This window comes from Neolamprologus brichardi, chromosome 18, assembly GCF_056152115.1.
Source record: "Neolamprologus brichardi isolate AB-2024 chromosome 18, ASM5615211v1, whole genome shotgun sequence".
In the NCBI taxonomy this organism is placed as follows: domain Eukaryota; kingdom Metazoa; phylum Chordata; class Actinopteri; order Cichliformes; family Cichlidae; genus Neolamprologus; species Neolamprologus brichardi.
This window is the reverse complement of record NC_142121.1, coordinates 18,073,808-18,098,882: the sequence shown is the minus strand read 5'-3', so window position 1 is coordinate 18,098,882 and position 25,075 is coordinate 18,073,808. Positions and strand designations below refer to the sequence as shown.

Sequence of the window (25,075 nt, the reverse complement as noted above, 5' to 3'; positions counted from 1 at the left end):
TAAAATTAGAAATGCACAAAGAAGGATAAAAAAAAGTTTTGACCCTGCAGGAGTGTGAAGGCTGCAAAAACAATACAGCAGGTAGAAAAAGTTTATTGAAGATGTTACGAACATCTCGGAGTTTATGTAATTTTAGCACGCACTATCAGAGAAGTGGAGGCTTCAGCAGTCAGGAAAAAGAAAAAAAACACATGTATTCCCGACAGCTCATTGGTCCAAATTTTCCCTGTGCTGCCACAATACTGCGCACACGTGACCTCGCTGTTTTCACCCAGTTTAACGCGTGTACTTAAAAAGACGGGCGCCACCGTTCACCAACACAAGCGCGACCATCCCATCAGCACTCATGCCCGCGAGGTGAGACCGCTGCTGAGGGTGGGACTCGGACACCTGGAAGTGGACCATGGCGGCTGCCACGAGCAGCAACACATCCACAGCCACGCTTCAGATAAAGCACTCCAGTCTCGAGCATACGCGGAAACGCATCGACCCGAGGAGGAGGCAAGCGGCGCTGTCCTTTCTCAGCAACATTTCTCTGGATGGACGGCCCGTGCAGGACGATGCGGGTAGTCAGAGCGAAGGGGAAACCCCGCTGGAAGCTCGGACTAGACAGAGCCTGGTTTCTACGGAGCCCTCCGCGTACGGAGCCGCTGCTGCTGCGGCCGCGGCGGCTGCAGCGGCGGCGGCCACCACCACAGCCACCCAGGCTCTCGCTTTAGCAAACCAGGCTCTCCATGCCAGCAGCAGGGCCAGTTTTGGGACGGGTCCCACTGCTCCCCCCGCCGGTACAGACGCGGAGGGCGACGCTTTTGTGCCCTCGACGTTCAGCTCGCCTTTCTCCGCGGTCCCAGCCTCGACTAGAGGGAGGCTGCAGACGTACACTCAGGGAATCCTACCTGCGACCTACTCCAGGCAAGTCTCCCAGAACTACTGCCCGGAGGGCGGACAGATAGAGCAGCAGAGGTCAAGGTAACTGTGTACACAACGGTTTTACTTCACTGTCTGAGCGCACAACGACCAAAGTTCACTTCTGCACTGCAGGATCGCCATAGCCCGCTCATTAAACTGCACACGAAGTGCATCTTGCAGGCAAACCTTTTTTTTTCACTTCTGAAATCGCGCCAGCAGAATAGAATAGCCTTTTATTGGCATTGTACGTGTACAACGAGATTGTGGGTGCTCTACAGCAACTGTGCAGGAATGGAAATATTAATAGTAGGCAGCAGGAATATATACACAATCAAGAGACGTGTATATACAAAAATAAGAGAAAGGCACACATTAGAGAACAAGTTGCAAAGTGTTTGCACACTCACTGTATGTTGCATATCTGTTAGTATTTCTAAAGCACCATGGCACTTTTCCAAAATCAGTTTTATTGGATGTTGTGTTCCAGCAAGTTCTTAAGGAAATGTTAAGGATGATTAGCTTTCCAGACTTCAGACTTTCCTGCATCAGTTGTTATTTATTATGTTATGATTTAGAAATGGGGTGTCAAACATAAGGCCCCAGGGGCCATATTCAGCCAGTCAAGGACTCCAATTCGGTGTTGTAAATGACTTGTTGGCCCATGATCTTTGAAACATTTGTCAAACTTATCTCTTGTCAGTGATATTGAGCAATTTTAGGCCAGAAAGAACATTTCTGTTAGGGGGTTGAAGCTGCTGTCACTTTCTTGCAAAGTGACTTTTATACATCCTTTTATTTATGAATGGAAAACAATCAACGGCACTAAGAATGTCTTTTTCAAAAGAGATGCAGTAGAAGTTGCAACAAATATCATGTAACAGTTATATGAAGATATTTTAAGCCATCAAAAAGGACTTGATTCATCCTAAGGTACAACACAGGTTATGTTCAATAACGAAGAGGCATAAAGATGCTTGCAAAACAGGTCAATTCTTTATCTCATATATAACCCCTTCAGAAATCCTGTTGACTGCAGACTGCTTATCAATAATAAACAGAGGTGTTAGACATAAGAACACATAGAAACACTGGAAATCACTTTTTGGGGCACCAGCCCCACTGCATGGGTCTTGAAAATATGAAGGAGATTATTTTCTTAAGCTAAGCGTCCCTGATTTCGTAGTTTCTCATTGTTGTGTGACAAAAAGGGAGGGGCGTCCAAATAAATGAACTCTTGGCAATTTTCTTGCAGGTTTCTTATGATCAGCTGTTTTCAAAAGATACTTGCACTTCTGAGAAATCAGTCTTTCCAACACAGCATGAGGAAAAAGTTCAGCTGTGTGCTTTACTCCACGCAGGTGCCTGCAGGCTTATGACTCACTGATATGCACAGGGGATGGGGGGCAGATAATTTTGATCACAAGTCCAGCAAACCGTGGAGCTGTGCACCCTCGTTTCCCCCCGAGGAGAAAATCCAGCATCGCATCTTATTCAGTCTCTGTTTGTCTTTCTTACATAAACGTTCTTCAGCTCCTTGTCAAATTGTCCTCAGCTTATTTTTAGTGAGTGTCTTGACAAAACTTGGCACACACCTGCTGTCTACTTCATTTCTGTGTGACGTAAACATCCCGTAACTCTGCACTGCCGTCCAGCTCCGCATGCAACAGGGGCTTGTTGTTTCACACGAGTGTCTTTTTATTTGCCTTCTTTGTCTACTTTATTTTCACACAAGGGGGAGAGTTTGGAGGTCTCCACCTCGAAGAGGGACGACTGTCAGTGCGGGTCATCTTGTGGTTCTCTCACTGTCACAACCTGCCGTCAGATCTTCTCTGTTCAGAGCCCCCTCGTCTTTTATCCAAATCCTCGCCTCCTGCTGAAGGTCGCGCCAGACTTCTCAGGAAGTTCTGCTTCACAGGGAAACGCTCATGAGCCTAGTTACCTCACTGAAATTGATTTGTCAAATCAACTTGTTTGGAATGTCTTATTCTCTACTTTTCTTTTTTTGTGCTATATATTTAAATAGAGGGGGGGGGGGGGAGAGGAGAATGCATGGCTGACATCATTACATCACTAACACATTTTAACTGGCTTACAAGAGGCAGTATTATTGAACCAAACAAAATATCTACTAATGACAGTTGCTATAATAAAAAAAAAAAGAAAGAAGTGGTATTGGTTCATATGTTGTGCAGTATTCACTAGTATGAAACTTACCTATAGAACATGCAGATCTCGGTTAAGTTGATCAGGGTGTCATCACATAGTTTGTCCAGCAGAGGGCTTCAGCTCCTGTTTACTCTATGCTGTCTGTAGCACAGGTAGCAGAGTAGCATCAGAGCTCATCATTCAGTAGAAAGGGGAATCATCCCATATTTCACTCTCAATGTGATATTGTTGCGATTTTTAGCTTTTTTTCACTAAGCTAGCTGATTTAATATATTGCAGGAGATTAGCCCTCTTCTTAAAGTATAGTAGCATCACCAGAGTATTTACACACACAATATCGCTATGCATAATAGCGCCATACTATGCTGTATTGTTGCCCCGTCCCTAGTAGTGAAGCAGCGTCTTCACAGTAAGCTGCAGGTTGATTTGTGACATTCATTGCTGATATCATATATATATATTTTTTTTCACCTTTAAAACATTGGTATCCAGTATTGGTCAGGCTCCAGATCAATAGAAGCCAAACTTTTCAAATGTTAATCATTACACATTTTAAAGATTACGATAAGCTTTTGCTTTTAAATGCTGGTTTTAAATACTTGGAAGTCAGCTTGTACAAACCTGCCAGCTTTTCATATTTTGCGCTAATAAGCTCAGCACGAGAGAAATACTGAGTTCCAGCCACAGTGTTGCACATGTTGGATCCAGTTTCTGCTTTGCCATGTGATGTACCAGCGACCGGTTTGTGTTTTTTACCCCGCCTCTGCTGGGAGAGACTCCATCCCCCAAAGATCCTCAGCTGAATAAGCGGTTAAGAAAATGGATTTGATTCTTCTTATTCTGCTTTGCAAATACAGTTGGCATTTGTTAAAGCCTGACTTTACCCCCTGTTTTTGATATCCGCTCGAAGGACGCCCACATAAAATGAATTCTGATTTCGAGAAATATGCAACCTGCTGATTGAACGCGGCCATATTCCACCAGCGTGCGGACAGACGAGCGCTCTGCACAGTGCCTGGTCTGTTTTCTGAGGGCAGCTGGTGGAAACGTGTACAGAGGTCCCTCGCCGGGAGAGGCAGGATGCCCGGGCTTTCTGAGGAGCAGCTCTGGCTCTCAGCTCTGTATTTTCTGTCCTCCACTTCCTCTCCCAGGGGAATCGGAGACACACTCTCCCCTCAGACTTTTTGGCCTTCAATCCTGCTTTCGTTGAGGAAGCCGAAGAGCCTCTGATGTGTCGCCAAAATAGACTTTCTGAGCCCAAAGCTGCTTCAGACAATATCCTCATCAGAACCTAATGTGTGGAAACGATAGCTAATTTCATATTCCACTCCTCAGCGTTCATCCATCAAGAATCAGCCAAGAGCTGTGCTTTAAATATATAATAGTGAGTACCATCTGGTGCTGTCTGCCTGAGGTGTAGAGCAATGTTCATTATATTGTTTCCCCTGTAAAACACAGGCAGGTTGAGTCTTATCACGTCCTGCGTGGGTTATATTCCCATCACTATTAGATTACCCAGAAACATGTACTTTAAAGTATTTTAACAGGACTTTTTAAAAATTGTTTTGCATGTGGAAGCAAAACTGTGGCTGGAAAACAAGCAGCATAAGCCACCGTAATGGCTCTCTGGAGTCTTGTGTGTTCGGGTCACATACTTCTGGTTATGGGGCCGATTGCTGTTCGCTGAGATCATGGTTGGCATAATCTCAGGATTATATAATAATGCCTCATTTTCCTTCCCTGAATCTTTCGGCGTCTGAGTCGTGGATAAAAGGAAAGCTAAGAAAAGCCCCCAAAATTAACCAGGATCAGCCTGTGTGTGAAACGTGTTTTGAAAGTTATTTTGATGTAATTATTGTATCATTATTATTTTTTGTTCTCTTGTTTCCTTTTTGCTCGTTCATTCCTCGCGTTTGTTGCTACATCCCGTTTGTACTCATTATACTTTTGAACCTTTCCGGACCAGACGGGCTGAACTCCCCAGACTGCTATTTTTTTTGTATCACAGTAATCACATTTCCCTTTTTCCTGACTATATTTGTGTGAATAAGCCCACAACATTACATGTATTTTTCACTCAGCGACTCTGCAGGAAAATGGAAGACTGTGTCCTTTGGCAAGCTGCCAACAGGTCGTACGCGTGAAACGGTTTAATCTCCACATCTAAACAGTCAACTTGAGTTTCATGGCTTCATTGCTTAGCAGGATTGTCAATAGCATTCAAAAACATTTCTTTCTTATATTGCAGGAGCGTGGTGTGCATTTGTAGTGAAAATAATGTAACGGTATGCCTGACTTCATTCAAGAAAAGGTGTTTAAATCAAATCACTTCCCAGGCAACAGTGGCAGGAGTTGCTTTCAGAGACTCTGCTGTTGATTTACACGGACGCTTGTCTGACCCTTCTCACTGGGCCTAGTTAATGCCAGACTGGATGGAAACGGATTGCTCTAACCCTCCCTGGCAGGGTCTGAAGTGAATGAGTGGCCTGTCCCATGCTATTGTTTCCAGGATTTGCACCAGCTTGGAAAACATCTTTTGCATTAAAAGCACGTGCTGCTGCTGATGTTCATGTAGAGAGGCTCAGGCGAAGTTCAGTTCAGTCGTGAAGTTATGAACTGGCAATGTGCCCTTCGGCTAACAAAATTACTTTCTTTTTTTTTTTCCCCCTGGTATAAAATTCAGAGATTTAGACCGGAAAATGCTAAAATTCCATGAAGAATGGAGCCAAAAGACTGCAGTAGACATTATTTCTTATTTAGCACACTCTTTGCAGAGTTTTAAGGGGGGTGGGGGGGTTCTTCCTGTTGTAGTCCTACATGCATATGGAGCGGTTGGTAACTTGATTGATAAAATTTGGAAAGAAATGTACCTCCGAAACTTTCAAGATAGTGAAATGAAGCAGGTAACTTGCAGAGTTGTGGGCTTATAATGCAATTATTCACTGCAGCACCACATGGTCATAAAGAGAGACTGCCAAGAATGTAAGTTTGAAAGCTTTCCTGATTTATCTAACAAAGAAACCAACTCTATCCGTCCCAGTATTAAATTAGCTTTAGCTCCAATATACATCGTCTTGGTGGAATGTGGATTCTATCTTCTCTCTTTACATCCACGTGGAAGAACAGTTACAGTAAAGAATAACTTTTTCAGTGGATACGTTAGCATGTGAGTAATACAAGCAGATAAACTTGAAAAGCAAGCAAAACCTGTTTAAAGATTCATTTTGTGACTTTTTAAAATTTTTTCCTTCACGCGGGCTGTTAAAAACAACATGGAAATCCCCTTAACATGGGTCTTATTGCTGGGAAACACTGGCTTATTTACACAACCAGGATACACTAGTAGTAGTGGAGGGCTTTTGGAGTCTGGTGTGCGTTTTCTGAGTTGCTAAAATGCTGCAGCTGCAAACAAAGAGGATGAAAGTGGTGAGCAAACCAAAATGGTAGTTTGCCGGCCATAATGTCAAAACAAGGAGCTGGAAAAGCCTAAAGTGCTCTGCAACGCTGAAGAGGACGGTACTGTTAATTGATAATTATCCATATAAAACGATCAACCTGTTTTGAATCGCTCTAAGAGCTTCATGCAGCATAAAGTAGTTTAATGAATGAAGCGATGTTCAGTAGAGAAGCCTTTACTTTCCTCCGTATCTGCACTCATAGATCCCAGATCACCCAGCCAGTCCATCCCTCAGGGTTATCACTGAAGGAGGATGATGTAAGACTGGCCATAAATCACATTACACCACTTGTCTGACCCTTACGGAGAGGTCAGGCCAAACCCTTTTATTATGGCCCTTTCAACTCACGCAAGCAGGAGACAGAGTTTGTGTCAGTTGCCCACAGGTCTGATCATTCTTATCATTTAGACTCCGATTTTACTGCTCATGCCTTTTATGAAGGCTTGATGTTTTCCCCTTCAGTTTATGATCATTAAGCCCATTATATTGAGTGCAGAAGGTTAGTCAATACAAAGGCCTTAAGCTTTTTTTGTCTGCTCCAGTGGCCTGGCTTCTCATGTAAACACTCAGCTCACCCAGTCTCCTCTAGTATACACTGTTCACTCAGCCCGTGTTGGATCCTCAAGGACGGAGCTATCTTTTGTTCATTTGTCTGCACGCTCTGTCACTTATTAACCAGCTGCTTTACTTTACACGATACCGTCTCTCCCTTTGGTCAGCTGAAACGCTCCGGCGGGGGGGGGAGTGTGTCCGGTTGGATGTCTTCGGTTTGTCTTGATGCTGCAGCATCTTGCAGCGCTACAGCACGTCTTGATTTATGAGGAGAATTGGATGCTGCACAATTACAGGCTTTTTCCTTGCTTAGAATGGGCATTTGGGGGGAGCGTGCCTATGCACATAACCGTTATCTGTCCTTGTACAGTAGAGTCAAAGTGTTGGCAACCTCTGTTTAAGAGATAAGAGAAGAGAAGAGAAGACTTTATTGATCCCACAACGGGGAAATTTTTGCATCACCTCAGCTCAGGTACAGATATCAGAAGGAAATACAAAAATACAAATAAGTACAATCAATGAAAAAAAGTAAGATGATACACTATATACAATGGTAGCATACACAGTATGTGATTATGGATATAGTTGGAAATATGGAAGGCATAAACTATATAGCTTGGAAATGACAGAAATGTCTGCATTTGCTAATTTTTATGCTAATTCAGACAGTTTGCTCAAGCGAGCCAAACCCCAATTAACACAGACTGCTTACGAATTTGTCTCTGCAGGAAAAAGTCCTGCGTTGTATACAGTAGTAAGTATATTTACCCTCTTTCTTGGTAATGCCAAAGTGGCACTGTTACAGATTTGTCTTCTACGTCATGACAGATAACCCGCTGGGAAAATGTGTGAGCTTTTTCTTATCTGACCTCTAATACGTTAATTTCCACTCCTTTAAATGTAGACACTTTTTTTTTTTTTTTTTGAAGGACAACTAATTGGAGCCGGATCGTGTTGTTATTGTGGTGCTAAACGTGCAATTATAACCTAATTTTGGCACGGCTCAGACCTTCTTAGCTGTCACATGTGGGTTTGTTCTGAAACTGGCAGCTGATCATATAAAAGCGATCCAGCAGAATTAGACTGTTGAGTCGAGCAACTTAAGTGTGAAATAAAGGCCATCTGTGACAAAATGTGTTACACAAAGTGCTCGCAGAGCCAGCTCGTTATCCTCTCAGCAGCTCTGATCCTGGAAAATTCGCTGTGATCCACGCAAGACTTAGTGAGGGGGGCGATCATTGACCACACAGGGGCACAGTGGCGTTCGCTGATGACAGTTATAAGTCAACCATCCAAAACCGGTGTTTGCAAATTAATCTCAGAATTTATAGAAACGAGTTAAAATTGGAAACCACAGTTTAACCTTTGTTCCAGGCCACTGCTGACCACACGTATTGTTTTTAAAACTGGGTGTTAAACATTCAACCTTTTTGAGTACAGGCTAAAAATATAACATTGACACAGTGGAAAGAATTATTCAAAAAGTAGTTCCTCTTAAAGCTGACTGTTTAACTTGTGAAGTGTTGGTGTGATGTTGATTGATATTTCTTCATATCCCGTAACATGTAACTTCCCCTCTATGTCCCCCCCCCCCAGACGAAGGCTCATCTCTCAGCGCTCGTCGCTTGAAACTCTAGAGGACATTGAAGAAAATGCTCCTCTGCGCAGGTAAACGCTTTACATGTTCACACTGTGCTACTACAGTCATGTGGAAGGGGGGGGGCGGGAAACCCCTTCTTTCATTAAGCTTTTACATATTTGGACGTGTTTAAAGACAAAATCGTCACACATTCATTTAATGAAGACATATTCAAAATGCAGAAGCATAGTGTGGAAAAACTACGTGCACAGCTGCATCAGGTAGAAACGTTAGCAGCAATATCTTGACTTTATCAGTCTCTTCAAAATTTTAGAGGAAGTTTAGTCGATTTCAACGCTGCAGGCATTCATTTTTGCACAGGTCCGTCCACAGCGTTTTAATCCGGTTGAGGTCTGGTCTTTGACTGGGCCGTTGCAACGCCTTGATTCTTATTCTTTTTTTTTTTTTCTTTTTTTTTGCCTCAGTGGTTGAAAGTTACCCAGATCCTCTGATTGCAAAAACCACTCAAATCATCACCCCTCTGCCAAACATCTCAGCTTTGGTCTCGTCTGTCCAAAGGCTTTGCAAGAAGACATTGATTTAACACACACCCCAATGCCCCAGACATTGCAAACTGCCAAAATGGCTGTCTTTATAGAGGTCCTCACATTTACTCATGATTAATAAAACAAATGTATTTGATTAACACAACCTGGATGTTTCTTTCCCTCTTAATTCTTATGGCACTTAGCTTTTCCCACACTGCTTCTGCATATTGGCTTAGTTTTTCTTAACGAAACAAGGACTATGTGTTTTCTGAGGCTGTATGTAGCTTATTTTAAGGTCTGGTATGTAGAGGTGGGCAGATCAATCCAAATATCGATTAGTATCAGTGCTGGTATTGGATTGATAATAGCACGATAAGATCGTTACTTTGTTTCTATCCTCTGAGTTCAGAATGTAGCTCACTGAATTTAGTTAAATAATTTGCTTTTTTGGAAACAGACACTTTTACATCCCTGGTCTCCAAAAACCTTGCTTCAAATACACCAAAAGATGAAGTAAAAAAAAAAAAAAGTAAAAATCACAGAGATTTAGCCGTCCATTAAAATATGTTTACAATTTGCAAATTGATGGTGATCATCTCAGCAACCATGACACACTGCTATCGCCTACATAAGGTGCTTTCGTAGGTTAAAAGTATCTATATCAGTGTTGGTATCGACATTACTGGCTCTGTATTTACCTGGTTTGATACCAACATTTTTGCAGTATTGCACAGTATTACTTAGGGCTGTTCGATTTAACGATATAAATCGGATGACGATATAAAAACAGCTATCGTTTCATTTGACGCTATCGTTTGTTTTGTGGTGTCGCAAAATAAACTTTACGGCAATATTTTTTCATCATTTTGATGGTCACTGTAGTGGCTATATTAATTTCTTAAAGTTCTCTCTTTCTCTTATATTTAATATAACACTACGGATGGACAAGCGCCTGTTTTTAATGTGTTGTCGTTAGCAACAACGACGGTAACACCATAGCTGTCCGCTTGTTTATGTTCCACATAAACCTTTCACAATAAAGCTCAAGATCCTGTTGAGACTTTTCAAAATAAACTGAATCACGTGAAAGAGCAGTTTATTTACGGATGAGAAGTAAAAAGGAGCCGCCAGGTGCTAATAAATAAACCATAGACTCAAACGTTAGAACAGGCTTTTCCCCGCAGCACGCCGTGTAATAAATACTCACAAAGAAAACGGCGGCCGTTACAACTTATGTCTAAAAATGTGTAGTTTCATGCATCGGTTAAAACACTCGACTCCAGCTACATGACGCGCAGCTGGAAACACTTCATGCAAGACGAGCTTCACAGAATTTACAGAAAATGTTACATTTTTGTGATTTATATCGTTATCGGACGATAGAATTCTTATATCGGGATATGAGATTTTGGTCATATGGCACAGCCCTAGTATTACTGGTAAGGATTATATGATTTTTTTTTTTTTTTTTTTTTTTTAAATATGTATAATGTCCCAATATGTAAAACCTTAAAACTAAAAAAAAAAAAAGGTTTGCTTTCTTTTTACCATTCCTGTCTCAACATGAGCCACTTAGCACAGTGTCGTGCGCCCCACTTGGGGAACTGTCTGTTTCTAAGTTTTTTGTTTGTTTTACATTTCAGATGTCGAACCCTATCGGGTTCACCCCGACCAAAGAGCTTCAAGAAGGTCCACTTCGTAAAGAACATGAGGCAACACGATATGCGCAATGGAAGGTATGAAGCCAAACATCGCCTCCCCGGAGTCGATACAAGTCCTCACTGAATAATGGAGGCTGCCCCAGTCAATGAACTGCAGTTTGGATGTTTCTCACATTACAAGCCACATCGCAGACAAGCAGGCCAGGCCCCGGCCACAGTTTCAGCTTATAGATAGATGCAACTGCCTATCCTGCACGTGCAGAGGAACCTGATGAATTTTGATGTCAATCTTTATTTGATCACTGTCACAAATTCTGTAATCACGCCACAAATCACTCGCTACTAAATTATAAGATGACTGTGCTGTAGCATGAACGCAGCACGCAAATCTTTAAATGCAAACAAATTTTGGCAGAAATGTTCTGATGTTGAAGTTGAGGTCAACGTATCTAGGGAGCGTTTCTGTGTAATACTGACGGGGTGACTCTTATTATCACTGCCACTTCGTTTGGATTTAGACGAGAGTTCAGTTAGCTTTTATTTATCGGTGATTTGCGTGGCACAATCGTGCCCTGGTGATTTTCAATTGTCTCCTCTGAAATTCTTATCCAGTTTTCAGCTGATGTTGAAAGACTCAGCTTTTTGAGACCCTCGTGTGGAGTTTGTTTCCTGATGCTGATTTGTAGTAATAAGGTTCACCACGTGTCTGCGAGCCCGAGTTAGGAAGCTGGAATTATGAGGTTGTTGTAGTTAAAGTCAGAGCCGTTCTGCTCGCTGTGCTGTTGACCTCAGGTCATCGGGAAATGGGCTCTGATTGGATGCCTTAGTCATTAAAAATAAGGTCTTGTAACAAATGCATCACTGTTACACACAAACTGAGTGTATGTGCCAAACTGCAAGAAACTCAGAATAACACACCAAGAATGTTCAGTTCATTCTGTTACTGCAAACTATTACCAAGTGTAACCTGTGCATCTTGTCCGATAGATGTTGATTAGCTTGTTTGCCATTTTTGTTTTTGTAGGATAGTCCTTATCAGTGGCAGAAGATCCTTCTATAGTGTATTTTCTGTCCTGCCCTATCGAGATTGTAGCCAAGCGGGGTATGTATTCTACGGCATGCCGAACGTCGTAACGTCCTCCAACCTGTGCTTCCTCTTTCCCTTTGTTTTCCTCATCCCTCTTGTTTTGGTGGATGCATTTTTATCTTAATAGGTTAATAAAAATGTTTTTTGTTTTTTTTTAAGTAATCTAACAAGGACTTTAAGACTTAGATTGTGGCCTAATGCTTGTTGCTTGCGATACTTTTCCCGTGGTGGCTCTTGGGCACTCATCCTTCTTTGTTCAAGTCAACCCATTCTTGTCTGTTGCAGCTGTTGCTGGCTTCGCTGTTCAGCATTTAATATGAAGCCTTCCTGGTTATTAGAAATAGACGTTTTCGGTGTGTAGTCATCTGATTTTAATTCTCCACTGTGCTGACAGTCTAGGATTTCTATTGTCTGCACACTCATAACATGTTATTAACCACTTCTTTTTTAACTGCCAGGGTTTACATGTCTTAGCGGCGTAGATCTTATCTATAGATAATTTTTCCTGCTTTTCTTTTAAAGCAACATGAGCTCTGTGTTGGGGAGTTTAGCTGTTGTATGGCCTTGCTCCTGACGTGCACCCCCCCCCCCCCCTCCCCCCGCCCAAAGAATTACCGGTGTGTTTTGGAGGAAGCGAAAGAGAAAGGGCGACAGATAAACACCAGAGGAAACAATGCACAGAAAGAAAAGCAACACACCACGGCTTAGTGAAGAGCGGGGAATTTCCTAAGCCAGCCAAACAGTGCAAGGTCAAGGGTTAATAAACCTCCCGGGGCCGATAAGCACGTTTCACTGCTCCTTCACGCTAATTGCCCGTTTCCAGCTCGACATTGGCTGGGTCAGCCAAAACTCAAAAATATTTTATTAGACGACTTGTTACTTCAATTATTTATTTATTTTTAGAGTACATTCAGCAGACCGGTATCCCTTGCATCTTGAGTAATTTTGCAAATTTTCAATACAGAAGTTAAATACATGGTTAAATCTGCAGCTCAAAGTCCAGCTCGGACTTTCGTAAACTAAGAAGGTGGAATGCAGCAGGCTTCAGGCGGATAAACCTCAGGCTGTGGGTCATCACTGTCTTTTCATGGGCTAATTCTTTGAGTTCAAACACTTCCGTGTAGACTTTGCATGTTTCCTCTTTAGCAGCGCTGGATTCCAATGTTTCTCTGGCACGTTAAGGAACACTTCTGGCATCGGAGTGGAAAAAATTACATGGATCGAATGCGGGATAAATTTCCTCACAGGGATATTTGAAGTTAAAAAAAAACATACTTTGGAATATAATTGGAAGCAGTCACCCTCGACTGTTCGTGTGAACTATGAAGTATTTGTAAGGGGTCAAAGTTGTTTAAGCTGTGGTTATTTTTACTTTCTTGACGCTGAATTTCGAAGCATGCGTGACGAGCACTTTGCAAGAATTTCACCAATACTAACATACAGATGTTTGGCGCCAGTGATTCCTATTCGTGCATGCTGCTGAGCAGCTTTTCCTATCATTTCCTTTCATTTCTCTGTATTCTCAACCAAATGAAGCAAAACCTTTTTATTTTCTGGATGGCTTCATAGAAAAGCGCTCTCCCTAGAAAGCTTCCCATCTCTTCTTTTCCCCCCTTTCTTCTTTGATTTTCACTGTTCTGTAAGAGGTCCACTGCCTGGGGATCTCCGTGTCTACGATGCATCTGTCATCATCGTGTCCTGCCGTGCCTGTCTGCCAGATAACGCTGTTTTCATTAAAACCGATTGGCCCCACATGTCAACAAAACACTGGCATAGTCATGTGAGGACCCGCCGTGTCGTTAATGCTTTGTGTATGAACGACATTTTAAAGAGAATGCAAGACAAAGCAAAGGAAAGATAAGGGAGCCGCAGAAAAACAAGACGGTGTAGAGCCTGTACTTTCTGCTGCCGCTGTGAAATGTTGCAACAGTACAAATATTGAGATAAGGCTAAAGTTAATGTAACACAAACACAGGTGGAAATTTATCTGTCAGCAAACAGGCCACATTTTAATAGCTGTGGACTTTATTTCAACCCAAGGAAAAATGGGAGAACATGAATATCAGCTCCTGCTTAGAGCATTTTAATTTTCTACCAACCTTTTAATCACAAATTGCTGGAAAGAGTTAGCCTTCAGCTTACCATCAGTGTTATCAGTTATTCTTTGTGGCAGACTGTAAATGAAGTGGACTGCAGGCATGTAATCTTCTCTGTCACTGTACACAATTTAAATTAGCTTTTACTGACAGCGACCTAAAAATATCGCATCAAGTTAAATCTTAGCAGTAAACAGTGTTTACTTTAATTATGGTATATTTGATTTGGGCCATGTGTCGGTCAAGCTCCACCGACACACTTCCCTCCTTGGCCATCTGTTTTCTGCTTCAGGAGAGCTTTTGACCTACAAATCTCCCACAGCAGTATGGCATTTCAGGCAGCAGCTGAGTTTGAAGAGGCTTGCCTGCTAGAACGAAACCGTACTCTCCTCCGTCCTGCCTCCCAAGGGCGCACTTTATTACTGATTGCTCCGAGATGCACCCAAAGACACGAGCGGTTACAGAAACTAGGCCAGCTGATGAGCTCAGATCGATGCAGGACCCAAATCTGTGAAATGGAGAGTGTGTAAGTGAAGAGGTGAGCTAGAACAGGCCTTTGAAAGATTGCTAAGGAAAAGGAGTTTAAAGAAGCTGCAGGAAAACTTTGTATCATGAAAGATCTGTTTTTAAAAAAAAAAGTCTTGTGCTCGTTAGGGATGCAAAGCTGGAAGGAGGGCGTCAGCGGCATCCTTCAGGAGGCGCCAGGGAGATGGTGATTGGGCTGGAGGGAGTGGAGTTGGGAGCAGATGGAAAGGTGAGAAACCAGCAAATATGTGTATGTGTGTAAATATAGATTGGTGTGTTTACTGGGACACTTCACTGGATACTTGATACAGAAGTCTTAAACCACCACTCATTTCTTTATATCTTGTTTCCAAAAGTCAGACTTTGGTATAACTTTTAAAGCGGTCTTGAGCAAAAGTTCGACAGGCTTCTGAAGGTCTTTTAAAGTTTGTCTTTGATAAAAAGGCACCTAACTCGAGGGTGTCGTCGACAAATACCCAACAACTTTGCAAAGTATCTTTAGGAACTTTGTTACAAGTGCCTTACTTTTTACAAAACATATAAATTGTTCTCACTTCTTTATTTGAATCTACAAGAAAGCCAAAGATAACACAGCTTGAAAGGCATAAAATAGGATTTTTGCACCAACAAGGGGTTTCAAAAGAGCTATTAGCCAGAAACTCAGAGACAGGTGGAAAATAAAAGAAGTGGCTGACCTAAAACAAGGACAATATCTGAAATGCATGGCCTGAAGAAATGAGTAAAAATGGAGTCTAGAGCTACATCTGTCCTTTCAGTTGATCCATATACTATTTGCTAAAATTGTGTCAGTGAAAGTGTTTACATCAAGACATTTTTAGGGAAAGGAAACTGGGAGAAAGGGGCAAAATGCACAAGAACTGGACTGAAGATCATCTGCAACAAGTCTTATGGAGTGATTAATCCATTTTATTTATTTATTTATTTTTTGTTCAAATCGTCATCTTTATGTACAAAGGTCAGGACCGAGGTATAACAGTGAGTGTCTACAGCTGTCTGTAAAACATGGTGGAGGCTCTGTCGTGGTTTGAGTCTGCATTTCAGCCAGTGGTGTTTGAGATCTCATCAAAACTGATGGAATTATGAATGCATGAAGTGCAGTCAGATTTTGATCCTGGCCTCTCCAAAGCCAGAACGTCAACATTTTTGAATCAGTGTGTGATCGTCTCAACAGAGATTGGTAGCCAACATCCAAAGAAGAGCTTTGAATGTCCTTCAAGAGGTCTGGAGAACTGCATATATGTTTTAGCAAAGATTTCTCATTTTTCCAGCAAAATTTAAAGAAATGAGGGGTCGATCGAGACTTGTGGACATTATTGCACATACAGAAAGGCCAAAAATGGTTAAGGTTGGCTAAAAATGGCACATTAGCACCGTAATAGTTCAGAAGTGTTGTACTGTTGATGGACGTTAGCTAGCAAACTAGCTTGTTAGTTGCTAGTTGCTACAGAAGCTAGAATTTTATAAAAGTTTCTCCTCGCACAAATTACTTCCATTTAAGTATTAATGTTGGTTATAAACATTGTTTATTTTTCATAAATAAGGAAAATGAAGTGAAAGGCTTTTATTTTTTAGTGCTTAGCAAGATGATTTTTTTTTTCCAGAACCTAGTGCAATGAGCCTTTTTTTTTTTTTTTTTTTTTTTTTTTTTTTTTTTTTTGGGCACTATTTTGCTGTCAGGGGAGTCCAAACGCCCCATGTGCAATTAAGCACATTAATAACAACTGCATTCCTTTTAGCCAAGTCAGTTCCAGTCTCTTGTTATTGTGTGTGATGTCTCATGGGTACGTTATACTGGGACACTGTTAGTGCTAATACTTATTTTTGGTCCTCTTGTGCTGGAAAACGGATCTGATAACATTGATAGGTTGAACGGGTTTAATATCAGAGCGAGCAAGTCTTCTTTTGGCTCTACTGAATAGACATAATAATTTGTATCTGTGTTTGCAGACTGTGTCGTACACCCAGTTCCTGTATCCCACTTATGTGCTGGGTGGCCGAAGAAACACAATCGACTCCACCTCGTCCTTCTCTCAGTCTCGCAACGCAAGCCACCGCAGCCTCAGCTTGGCCCGAGCCAACAGCAACCAGAGCAGCTTAGACACAGGTTGGTTTGCAGGCTTTACCTTTTCATCGTTTACTACAGTTAGGTCCAAATGAGGGCTTGTTTTTTGTTTTTGTTTTTTTGGCAATTTTGTCTCTGTACACCACATCAGTTTATTTTAAATCAAGATGTGATTGAAGTACAAACATTAAGCTTTAATTCATAGGGTATAACAAAAGCCTTGCACATCTTTCAGAGGCACAAAATGAATTGGACAGCTCACTGATGAGCATTTCTAGGCCAGGTGAGACCCTGTTATTCACGACAAACTGATTAGATAAAACGTCTGGAGCTGAGAGGCCGTAATTAGGCTAAAAAGAGAGAGAGAGCAAAAATCTGGCTCATTCTTAAAAAGAAGCGTTTCACCAGCCAGATCAGCAACAGCTACTGGTTACACATAAAAACAGGAAGGACAAGTTAGACTTTGTCAGAGAGCATCTAAACAAACTTAAAAGAGCCCGTACAATCCAAAAGAAAAATCTTGAAAGCAAGATTTCCTCATATCAGAATAGTGTACAAAATAATGATAATAATAATTATAGTCGAATAAAGTGAAAAGAAACAGTCTGTGATTCAACGCATACCACATTACCTGCTAAATGTGCTACAGGAGGTGTTGTGTTGTGGGCTTGTATTGTTGCCAGTGCAACTGGGCCACTAGTGTTTGTTTATGATGTGAGCGCTGATAGCAGCAGCAGGCTGGACTGTGACGTGGCCAGGGCTATACTCTCTGCTCAGATTCAGCCAAACCCCGCAGAACTGATGAGACGACGCTTCTCAGTACAAGTGGATAAGGATCAGTCAGTCACCTGATTGTTTGAGCCTCTGAACATGGGGGACTACAAATAAAAATGGCTGTTAATTCCTAAACATTTATAACTTTATTTTATTTGCTTTGCTTATGTGTAGAAAAACAATGAGTTGGAGCAAATCTGCCTCTTCTAATAATTTAAGTTACTTTAATTCAAGTCATTTCTTCACTTATGGCAACTATTTCTCCCAGTCTGGTATTCTTCTTCCATTTTCAGTCTGCATTTGCGTTTTTCCACCATAATCACCCGTTGTCTATAGCTCGGTGTAATTCCTAAACATTTAATGCCAAATATTTTGGGTAAAGTTGTCGAATTAAAGCTCAAAGTCCACATGTCAGTCACACCATGATTATTTGATCTTAAAATGCTCTGTGTTGGTGTACAAATAGAAGAACGGTCTCACTGTCTGAGCACTTTTGGCCCTAACTGTACATTTTTATTGAAAAAGGAAATGCATGAAACTCTAAATCTGACTCAACCTTCGTTGTTGTCTGCGTGGAAATGGCAGGGAATGATTTCGGGGACTTTCGCGAGTACGACCCTAATCTGCTGGATGACCCACAGTGGCCTTGTGGTAAACACAAGAGAGTCCTCATCTTCCCCTCCTACATGGTGAGAAAATACTAATCTAATTCATCACAATCACAACAGCAGCAGCAACTGCTGCCTCGTAGCCTCTTGAGAGCAGAAAGGAATGGTTGTTTTTATCCGCAGCTTCATTTGCTTTGAGATGTTTTGTTCAAATGTTCTGAAATATCTCACTGGTATTTTTTATTTATTTATTTTTATCATGCTGGGCTTCTGTGCTCAGTTTTCCCACCACAACAGAGAACAATAAAACCAGAAATATTTGTCTAAGGGTTCCTTCACCAAAAATAAAAAATCCTCAGTTTTATCTGCTTATTTAGTCTTTATCAGCAAGGTCACTGGATGAGATGCTCTCCCACCGCTTTGGGCTTGATAGGATGCAGATACTTTATCTCTGTGTAGTTGGCAGTAGCTATTAAAGAGCTACTGTGGCTCTCCCTCAACACTCAACACTAATCATTCTTTTTACTTTTCCGGAAAAGCGCGGATGTTTTATTTTGGTTTGAAAAGCGGGGGGAAAAACAAAACGGCCCGATTCCCTCCTCATTCTTTCCGGGGTTCAGTTTTCGCTGTGGAGACTGGCAGAATGCACAACGAGTACTGACATAGTTGAAATGTTAGTCAAGGCCAGGCTTTTTTTTTGTCCTCTCTTCCTCCAATTACTCTTGACAACAATAGCTATTGTGTTTACTACCGCAATGGAAGCAGTGAATTCTCAGCACTTCAGGAATTGGACACAGGCTGCTTGGGAGACCTGACTGACAAGCTTTCAGGTTCAAACAGGGGATAAAATTATCTGTGCATGTTCAAAGTCTTCTTTGTATTTCCGGCGACGTTGCATAGTAAATGGGTTACACCCAAGGAAGGTTCCCTATTTGGTCCTATCAGCTCTCAAACTACAAATTCACCATCCCAGAGCAACAAAAGCAATTTTGTTTATGGACCTTTAATCCTGGGATTAATAGACAGGCCTCGACAGGGATCTAACTCCTAGCCCAAACTCACACCCACACATTAAGCTCTCCCAGTGTGACTCAGCGCTTGTTATGGCATGCTTTGAGTATGATGTGGCTAAGGATTGTTTAACAGACATTAGAAAGATAATAGAAAGGCAAGTTTAAAAAAAAAATAAATAAACCATATAAAACTGAAAACTAAGAATAATTCTAAAATAAGATGGAAAGATGCAGAGAAACTGAAAATCCTGCTTTTAGCAGCAGAACCATCTGTGTGGGATTGACTGCTAAATAGTCTGTGGCCGTCATGATGAATTAAAATTTGGCCAAAGGCATCAGTTTATCTTGTTACTGTCTTTTAATGCTACTTTTTGTGACACGGAGCAATTTAAAAAAATTTACAGTCTTGGTTTTTAAAAAAAACAAAACACAAAAAACCCAAAAACAGACCACACACTCTTTCATCATTTCTATGGCTTTATGTGTAAGGACATAATAAAAAAATTAATCTGGTCTCTACTAGGTTCTAAAATCATTTCATATGCAACCTCAGAAGAACAACATATTATATAATGTCATTATTTATTTAACGAAGGCAAAGTCAAAATGCAGAAGCAGTGTGTGAAAAATTAAATACACCCTCACTGCTTCCATAGGAATTAAGAGGGAAAGCAGCAGCCAGGTGGTGCTGCTCTAATGCACTTGATTAACTGATTCTCAGCAGGTGTGAACACCTCCTACAAAAGCTAAAGTTTTGGCAGTTTGCTGGCCTGGAGCATTTAGGTGTGTGTTAACACAATGCCGATGAGGAAAGTCGCCAGCAATGGTCTTAGAGAAGCCTTTCCAAATAATTTGAAGTGCTATAGTGAGAAAGATTACTTATTATTAAGTGTAAAACGTTCAGGACAGCTGCCAGTCTTCTAGCAAGTGGATGTCCCAGCGAATTCACCCCAAGGTCAGAGCGTGCATTGCTCAGAAAAACTGCAAAAAACCCAAAAATCCTACAGCCGTTGGTTAATATGTTAAATGTTAAAGTTACTGACAGTACAATTAGAAAAAGACTGAACAAGTTTAGCTTGTTTAGAAGACTTACCAGTCATGCCAGGAGAAAACGGACGAGACATAATTGGAAATTTTTGTGGTTGTTTTATTTGTTTTACCGTGGTGCTGTGCATTGTGGCCACACACTTACTGCCATACTGCCAACTGTCAGGCACGGTGGTGGCGGGGTGATGATTTGGGCTGTAGGACAAATTGGGTCATGCAACAGGACAGTGATGCCAAGCACAGCAGCAAACCTACAAGTTATTGCTGCTCTGCAACTACAGCTTTGCACACAGCTGCTCCTGCATTTAGTTTTTTATTTTTCTTCAAAAAAATATTGGCACGGTATAATGTATCATGTGCGGTTGTTTTTCTGAGGTTGTATTTATCTAATTGTAAGGATGGAATTTTTTATTATTATTATTATTATGTCCTGATATTGAAACTTTGGAATTGAAAGAATGTGGACTGTAGACTTGAATACAGTCAGACTTAATCTTTCAAAGTAATTTGTTCACTTTTAAAAAGAGATAAAATATCACCAGTGATAGAGGTGACAGCAGTGATGTGGGCATCCAACACTGAAGTGTTAGGATTAATAACTCGATTGAAAGTGTGGTCATTTTGACACCACCTCTGGTTTTCTTTTCCAGACTACGGTCATCGAATACGTGAAACCCTCTGACCTCAAAAAGGACATGAATGAAACCTTCAAGGAAAAATTCCCACACATAAAGCTGACACTCAGCAAAATAAGGAGGTAAAACAAATACCACACAGAATATATTCACCTTAACAGAAGCTCTTTTGTTTTCTTTACCAACTTCTTTCTCTTCATTTTTCCTTCCTTGTTCTTTTTTTTTTTTTTTTTTTTTTTTTTTTTTTTTTTAACTCTGTGCAGCTTGAAAAGGGAGATAAGAAAACTGGCCCAGGATGAGTGTGGCTTTGAGGAACCGACGGTGGCAATGGCTTTCGTCTACTTTGAAAAACTCGTTCTCCAAGGCAAACTAAACAAGCAGAACCGTAAACTCTGCGCTGGAGCTTGTGTCCTGCTGGCAGCCAAGATCGGGGGTGATCTGAAGAAACAGGAGGTCAAACTTCTTATAGATGTAAGCTTCCTCATGCACACATCCAACCCTCCCCCATCCAACCCCAATGTTTAATTACAGTACAAGAGATTAAAGGGTCAGTTCACTCAAATCAAAGGGAGAGGGCTTTCTTTCCAAATATTTGAGCATCATTTTTCACTGCTCTCAGTGACAGAGTCCACTGGGCTGGGTGTGGGTAGCAGATGAGGCAAAATCGACCCCTCAGGGTTCAAGTATAACTTTAAACAGGCTACACAACATAACATAATGGAATAAAATCATCTGTAATAAGCGGTCTACAAGATAAAGTGTTTCAAAAACTTACTAATATTTAATTGTGAGAACAGGGCCTGAAGCTCGAATCTCTAAATAGGAGAGCTTTTTGTTTTTTTTCCCCCTACAGGGTAACACATTGCTAGTCTCTTCAATGCTTTAAACAACAGCTTTGTTTAACTGGGAATCCAAGGGAATTAGTGTTGAACCCTTAACCTCTGGTTGGGTGTGGTAAGCTATGTGCTGAGTTGCACCTGGCAACCTGGTACCTGGATGCACACCCCACCCAGTTTCCCAGGGTCCTAAAGTCCACCTCAACATTACCACAGCGGCATAATAAAAACAAACCTTTTAAATATTTTTAGTTTTCAATGTGTTTAATCTCCAAAAAGTGCAGTTTCAGGTTTTCAATTTCAAGTGAATAAAAGAAGTGCATCGTATGATTATGAGTGAAGGAAATATTTAATATATAAAGCCCTGTCAGAGTAGCAAATGCTCCACTTTTTGTGACCATTTGTTGGCTTCTTGCACACGGTGACTAAATATAAAGCCTTCACTTTCACACTTCTGAGCCAAGTGTGCTGTGTGCAGTGCAGGGCCAGGTGTTACCACATCCAGGGTTAAAAATAAATAAATCAAAATAAGAAGATTATGAGTCGAGAAGCATTTTTTTTTTTCCTCTCACACTAACTTGCTTTATTTTTCTGCCAGAAACTGGAGGAAAGGTTCAGAGTGAACCGCAGAGAGCTGATAGCCTTCGAGTTCCCCGTGTTGGTGGCGCTGGAGTTTAATCTGCACCTGCCAGAGCACGAGATCATGCCTCACTACAGACGCCTCCTGCAGACCTCCTAGCATTAGTGATCCATCAGGAGGACGACCGCCAGGTTCTCCTTCTGATCTCCCAGCTTTCCAGTTACCACAGTATCCATCCTCTGTCTTCTCTCCTCGTCTCTGTTTGATCACTTCAAGGTACCTCTGGCTGTTGGCGAGCCACAGCCACTGATCACTACAGACAGCCCCCTCCTTCCCCTCGTTGGACCGACATCAGCCAAAGGGACACGTGTTTTTAAGCAAACTTTCCTCCACTGTTTGACTTCTGCATTCGGCATCACTACATGGACTGAAAGAAAAGGGTTCAACTGTCTGGAAGCAAGCTGGTTTTTCTAGTTTGCATCTCTCACATCGCATCCTTCATCATTTTGTATTCTTAGTCCTCATGTTGACACGAGGCTCTTTTTAAAAAAACAACTGAATCTGATAGTGATCTTTGTCAGTTAAAACAATCTGTGATTGTAACAATTTGATCCTTTCTTTAATCTTTTTGTAAACTTTTTATGATTGGTTGCCTCATGAGCTGCATACAATTTAAACAGAAGCCTTTTAAGAGGCTGGTTTTGTGGCTGGACTGTTATTCCTCAGCGTGAATCATCTTTTCATTAAAAGTGCACTTTTTTTGAAGAAGACACTGGGGCAGGGTGACAGTTTTTCAGACTTTTAACAAGCTTGAGAAGTAACCCTGAAGTAGCCCCTGCTGAAAAGTACGCGGTCTTCGTAAGCACTGTACAGAAGACATTGGAACGGACCATTTAGTTTTTATTTTCTCTCTCTCTTATGGTTTATTCACAGTTTTCCAACCACAGTCTGCATGAAAAGTAGTGATTCTTTGTACGCAGGTACCTGCCGAGAAGTTTCGACTTCCCATTTTTCACTGAAGTGTTCCATTCATTTTTCTACCACAGACTGTCTTTTATCAGAGTTGAATTTTCTGTGCTCTATGTTAGAGTGTATCGCTAGCACGTTTACAGTGCTTTAACAGATGCTTGTTCTGAGGACACGCTATTGACCAGTGATCAGTATCAGCAGGATGCTCGGGTGCCGAGAGGACATGCCAGTAACTATAAGTGTGTTTGAGCCCCTACAGGCTGCAGAGATGCATCTCTTTAGCTGACCCTGACCTCTGACCTCTCTCTGATCTCTGCAGAGGGGAAAAAATCCAGGCAAAATCTCACGTGGGATCTAGTCATAGATCAAACATTTACGTATACCTTGAATCATCATTTGATTTGAAATCCACAATGTTTTTTATTAAAAAAACAAAAAGTACTGAACATCTTGACCGCCGCGACCACTTAAAGGTGATTCATTCCATTTTTCTGGCATGTCACTTTCACAACTTGATCTTTTTGCTTCCTACCTTGCACTTGTCTCACACACTACCACAGAGTGTTTCACTGAATCAGAAGCTGAGGAAACCGAGAAAGATGGTATTTGATGCTGCTCAGAGCATTATGAGCTGAAATGATCACGAGACGAAACCAAACCGCTTTTGATTGTCTTGATTCAAAGTTGGGTAAAAATGCTGAGCTTATTTTTGTTTGCAAGCCCAAAGACGTGTTTGTAAGATGCACACTAAATGCTCCGCGAGGAAAGACTCACGGGTGACTCGCCGTTTACCTGTGTGTGTGTGTGTGTGTGTGTGTGTGTGTGTGTGTGTGTGTGTGTGTGTGTGTGTGTGTGTGTAAATAAATTGCTTTGCTTGTTCAATCAAAACAGAAAAAGACTGACGCATGCTTCTTTTTTTCTTTCTTGCTTTACCCAAATCTGCTGCCCATAACTGATGGTGACTAGATTTAGTGGAGTGTGTCTGTCTTTGTTTTCCAATAAGTTTCAAATTCTTTGGCTCCAGCGTCATCAAACTTAATATTGTTCAGATATCTGATAAGTTTTTTATTACTAGTAAATGAGGGAATGAATATTTCCAGCTAAAAATATTAAATTGAACCATGCTAATCATTACACCTACTTAGCATGTTAGCATAGTGACCATAGTTGCAGCACCCCCTTAGACCTCATGTCTCCCCCTCTCTTTCCATTTGCCCCGTTTTGTAACTACTGCTTTAATTTAAAAATAAATAAATCAACAAAAACAAAATCTGGGACTCTCCACCTTTTGACCTTAGAACTGAAGAAGCCTCTCGGATGAGAGGTGAAACGTCTTCAAGTAACTTAAAGAAGTCCAGACGCTTTTCTTTGCAAGCTCCTTTGACTACGATGACCTGGATGACTGAGAACCTTCACAGACAACAAAAACGAAACATCGGGCCACCTTAGTTTTTTTTCCCATCTAAACCTGATATACCAGGTCCTCCCACGGTTTTCAGGCTCAATGTACCATAATTTCAGGCTTAACCAGTGCAAACCGTCCATCTGAAACAGACCTGAAAGCTTTCCCTTAGTGTTGCACTGTTGCAGGATATAGTCTACAATAGGCCTGCATGCTGAGATACATTAATCATGTTGTAATGCAAGCTACACTTATTGCATACTTGACCTGAGCTCATGCCATAATAGAGAAAGGGAAGAAAGTCGAACTGTAAGTATTGTTTTTATAACTGTACAGCACAATCGAGCTGGCAGGTAACTCATCTTTTAGACAATTCATATTATTTTATTGATAAATAGTCTTGCTGTACACTTAAAGTTGGGTATTGTCAGTTTGACGTGCCGATATTGTGGATTTATTTTGAGCACATGTAATATTGCACAAAATCCAAAATAGCTCTGGAACAAACTGAGCTACTTGCACAGTGCCTGCACCAGTATCTCTCTTA

At 41.3% G+C, this 25,075-nt stretch overlaps 1 protein-coding gene across 3 annotated transcripts; it reads left to right on the top strand.

The window, feature by feature from the left end:
* The first annotated feature begins 271 nt into the window (after nt 1-271).
* On the top strand, nt 272-24,022 carry cables1 (Cdk5 and Abl enzyme substrate 1). 3 transcript variants are annotated; one of them, XM_006792117.3, is made up of 10 exons: nt 272-969; nt 8,682-8,753; nt 10,856-10,948; nt 11,898-11,975; nt 14,711-14,810; nt 16,550-16,706; nt 18,024-18,127; nt 20,757-20,863; nt 21,005-21,212; nt 22,176-24,022. In XM_006792117.3, the coding sequence occupies exons 1-10, from the start codon at nt 404-406 to the stop codon at nt 22,314-22,316; spliced, it is 1,626 nt and encodes a 541-aa protein (XP_006792180.1). In that variant the 5' UTR covers nt 272-403; the 3' UTR covers nt 22,317-24,022. The 3 variants fall into 3 exon arrangements, with proteins under 3 accessions (XP_006792180.1, XP_006792179.1, XP_035764221.1); XM_006792116.3 differs by having other exon boundaries at nt 18,015-18,127; XM_035908328.2 differs by lacking the exon at nt 11,898-11,975 and having other exon boundaries at nt 18,015-18,127.
* The last annotated feature ends 1,053 nt before the right edge of the window (nt 24,023-25,075 follow it).

Excerpts from the sequence above, each read along its gene's own strand:
- cables1 (XM_006792116.3), top strand. The coding sequence starts at position 404 with ATGGCGGCTGCCACGAGCAGCAACACATCCACAGCCACGCTTCAGATA. Across the intron at positions 970-8,681 it reads ATAGAGCAGCAGAGGTCAAG|ACGAAGGCTCATCTCTCAGC; the intron begins GTAACTGTGTAC and ends CCCCCCCCCCAG. Across the intron at positions 18,128-20,756 it reads TCATCTTCCCCTCCTACATG|ACTACGGTCATCGAATACGT; the intron begins GTGAGAAAATAC and ends TTTCTTTTCCAG.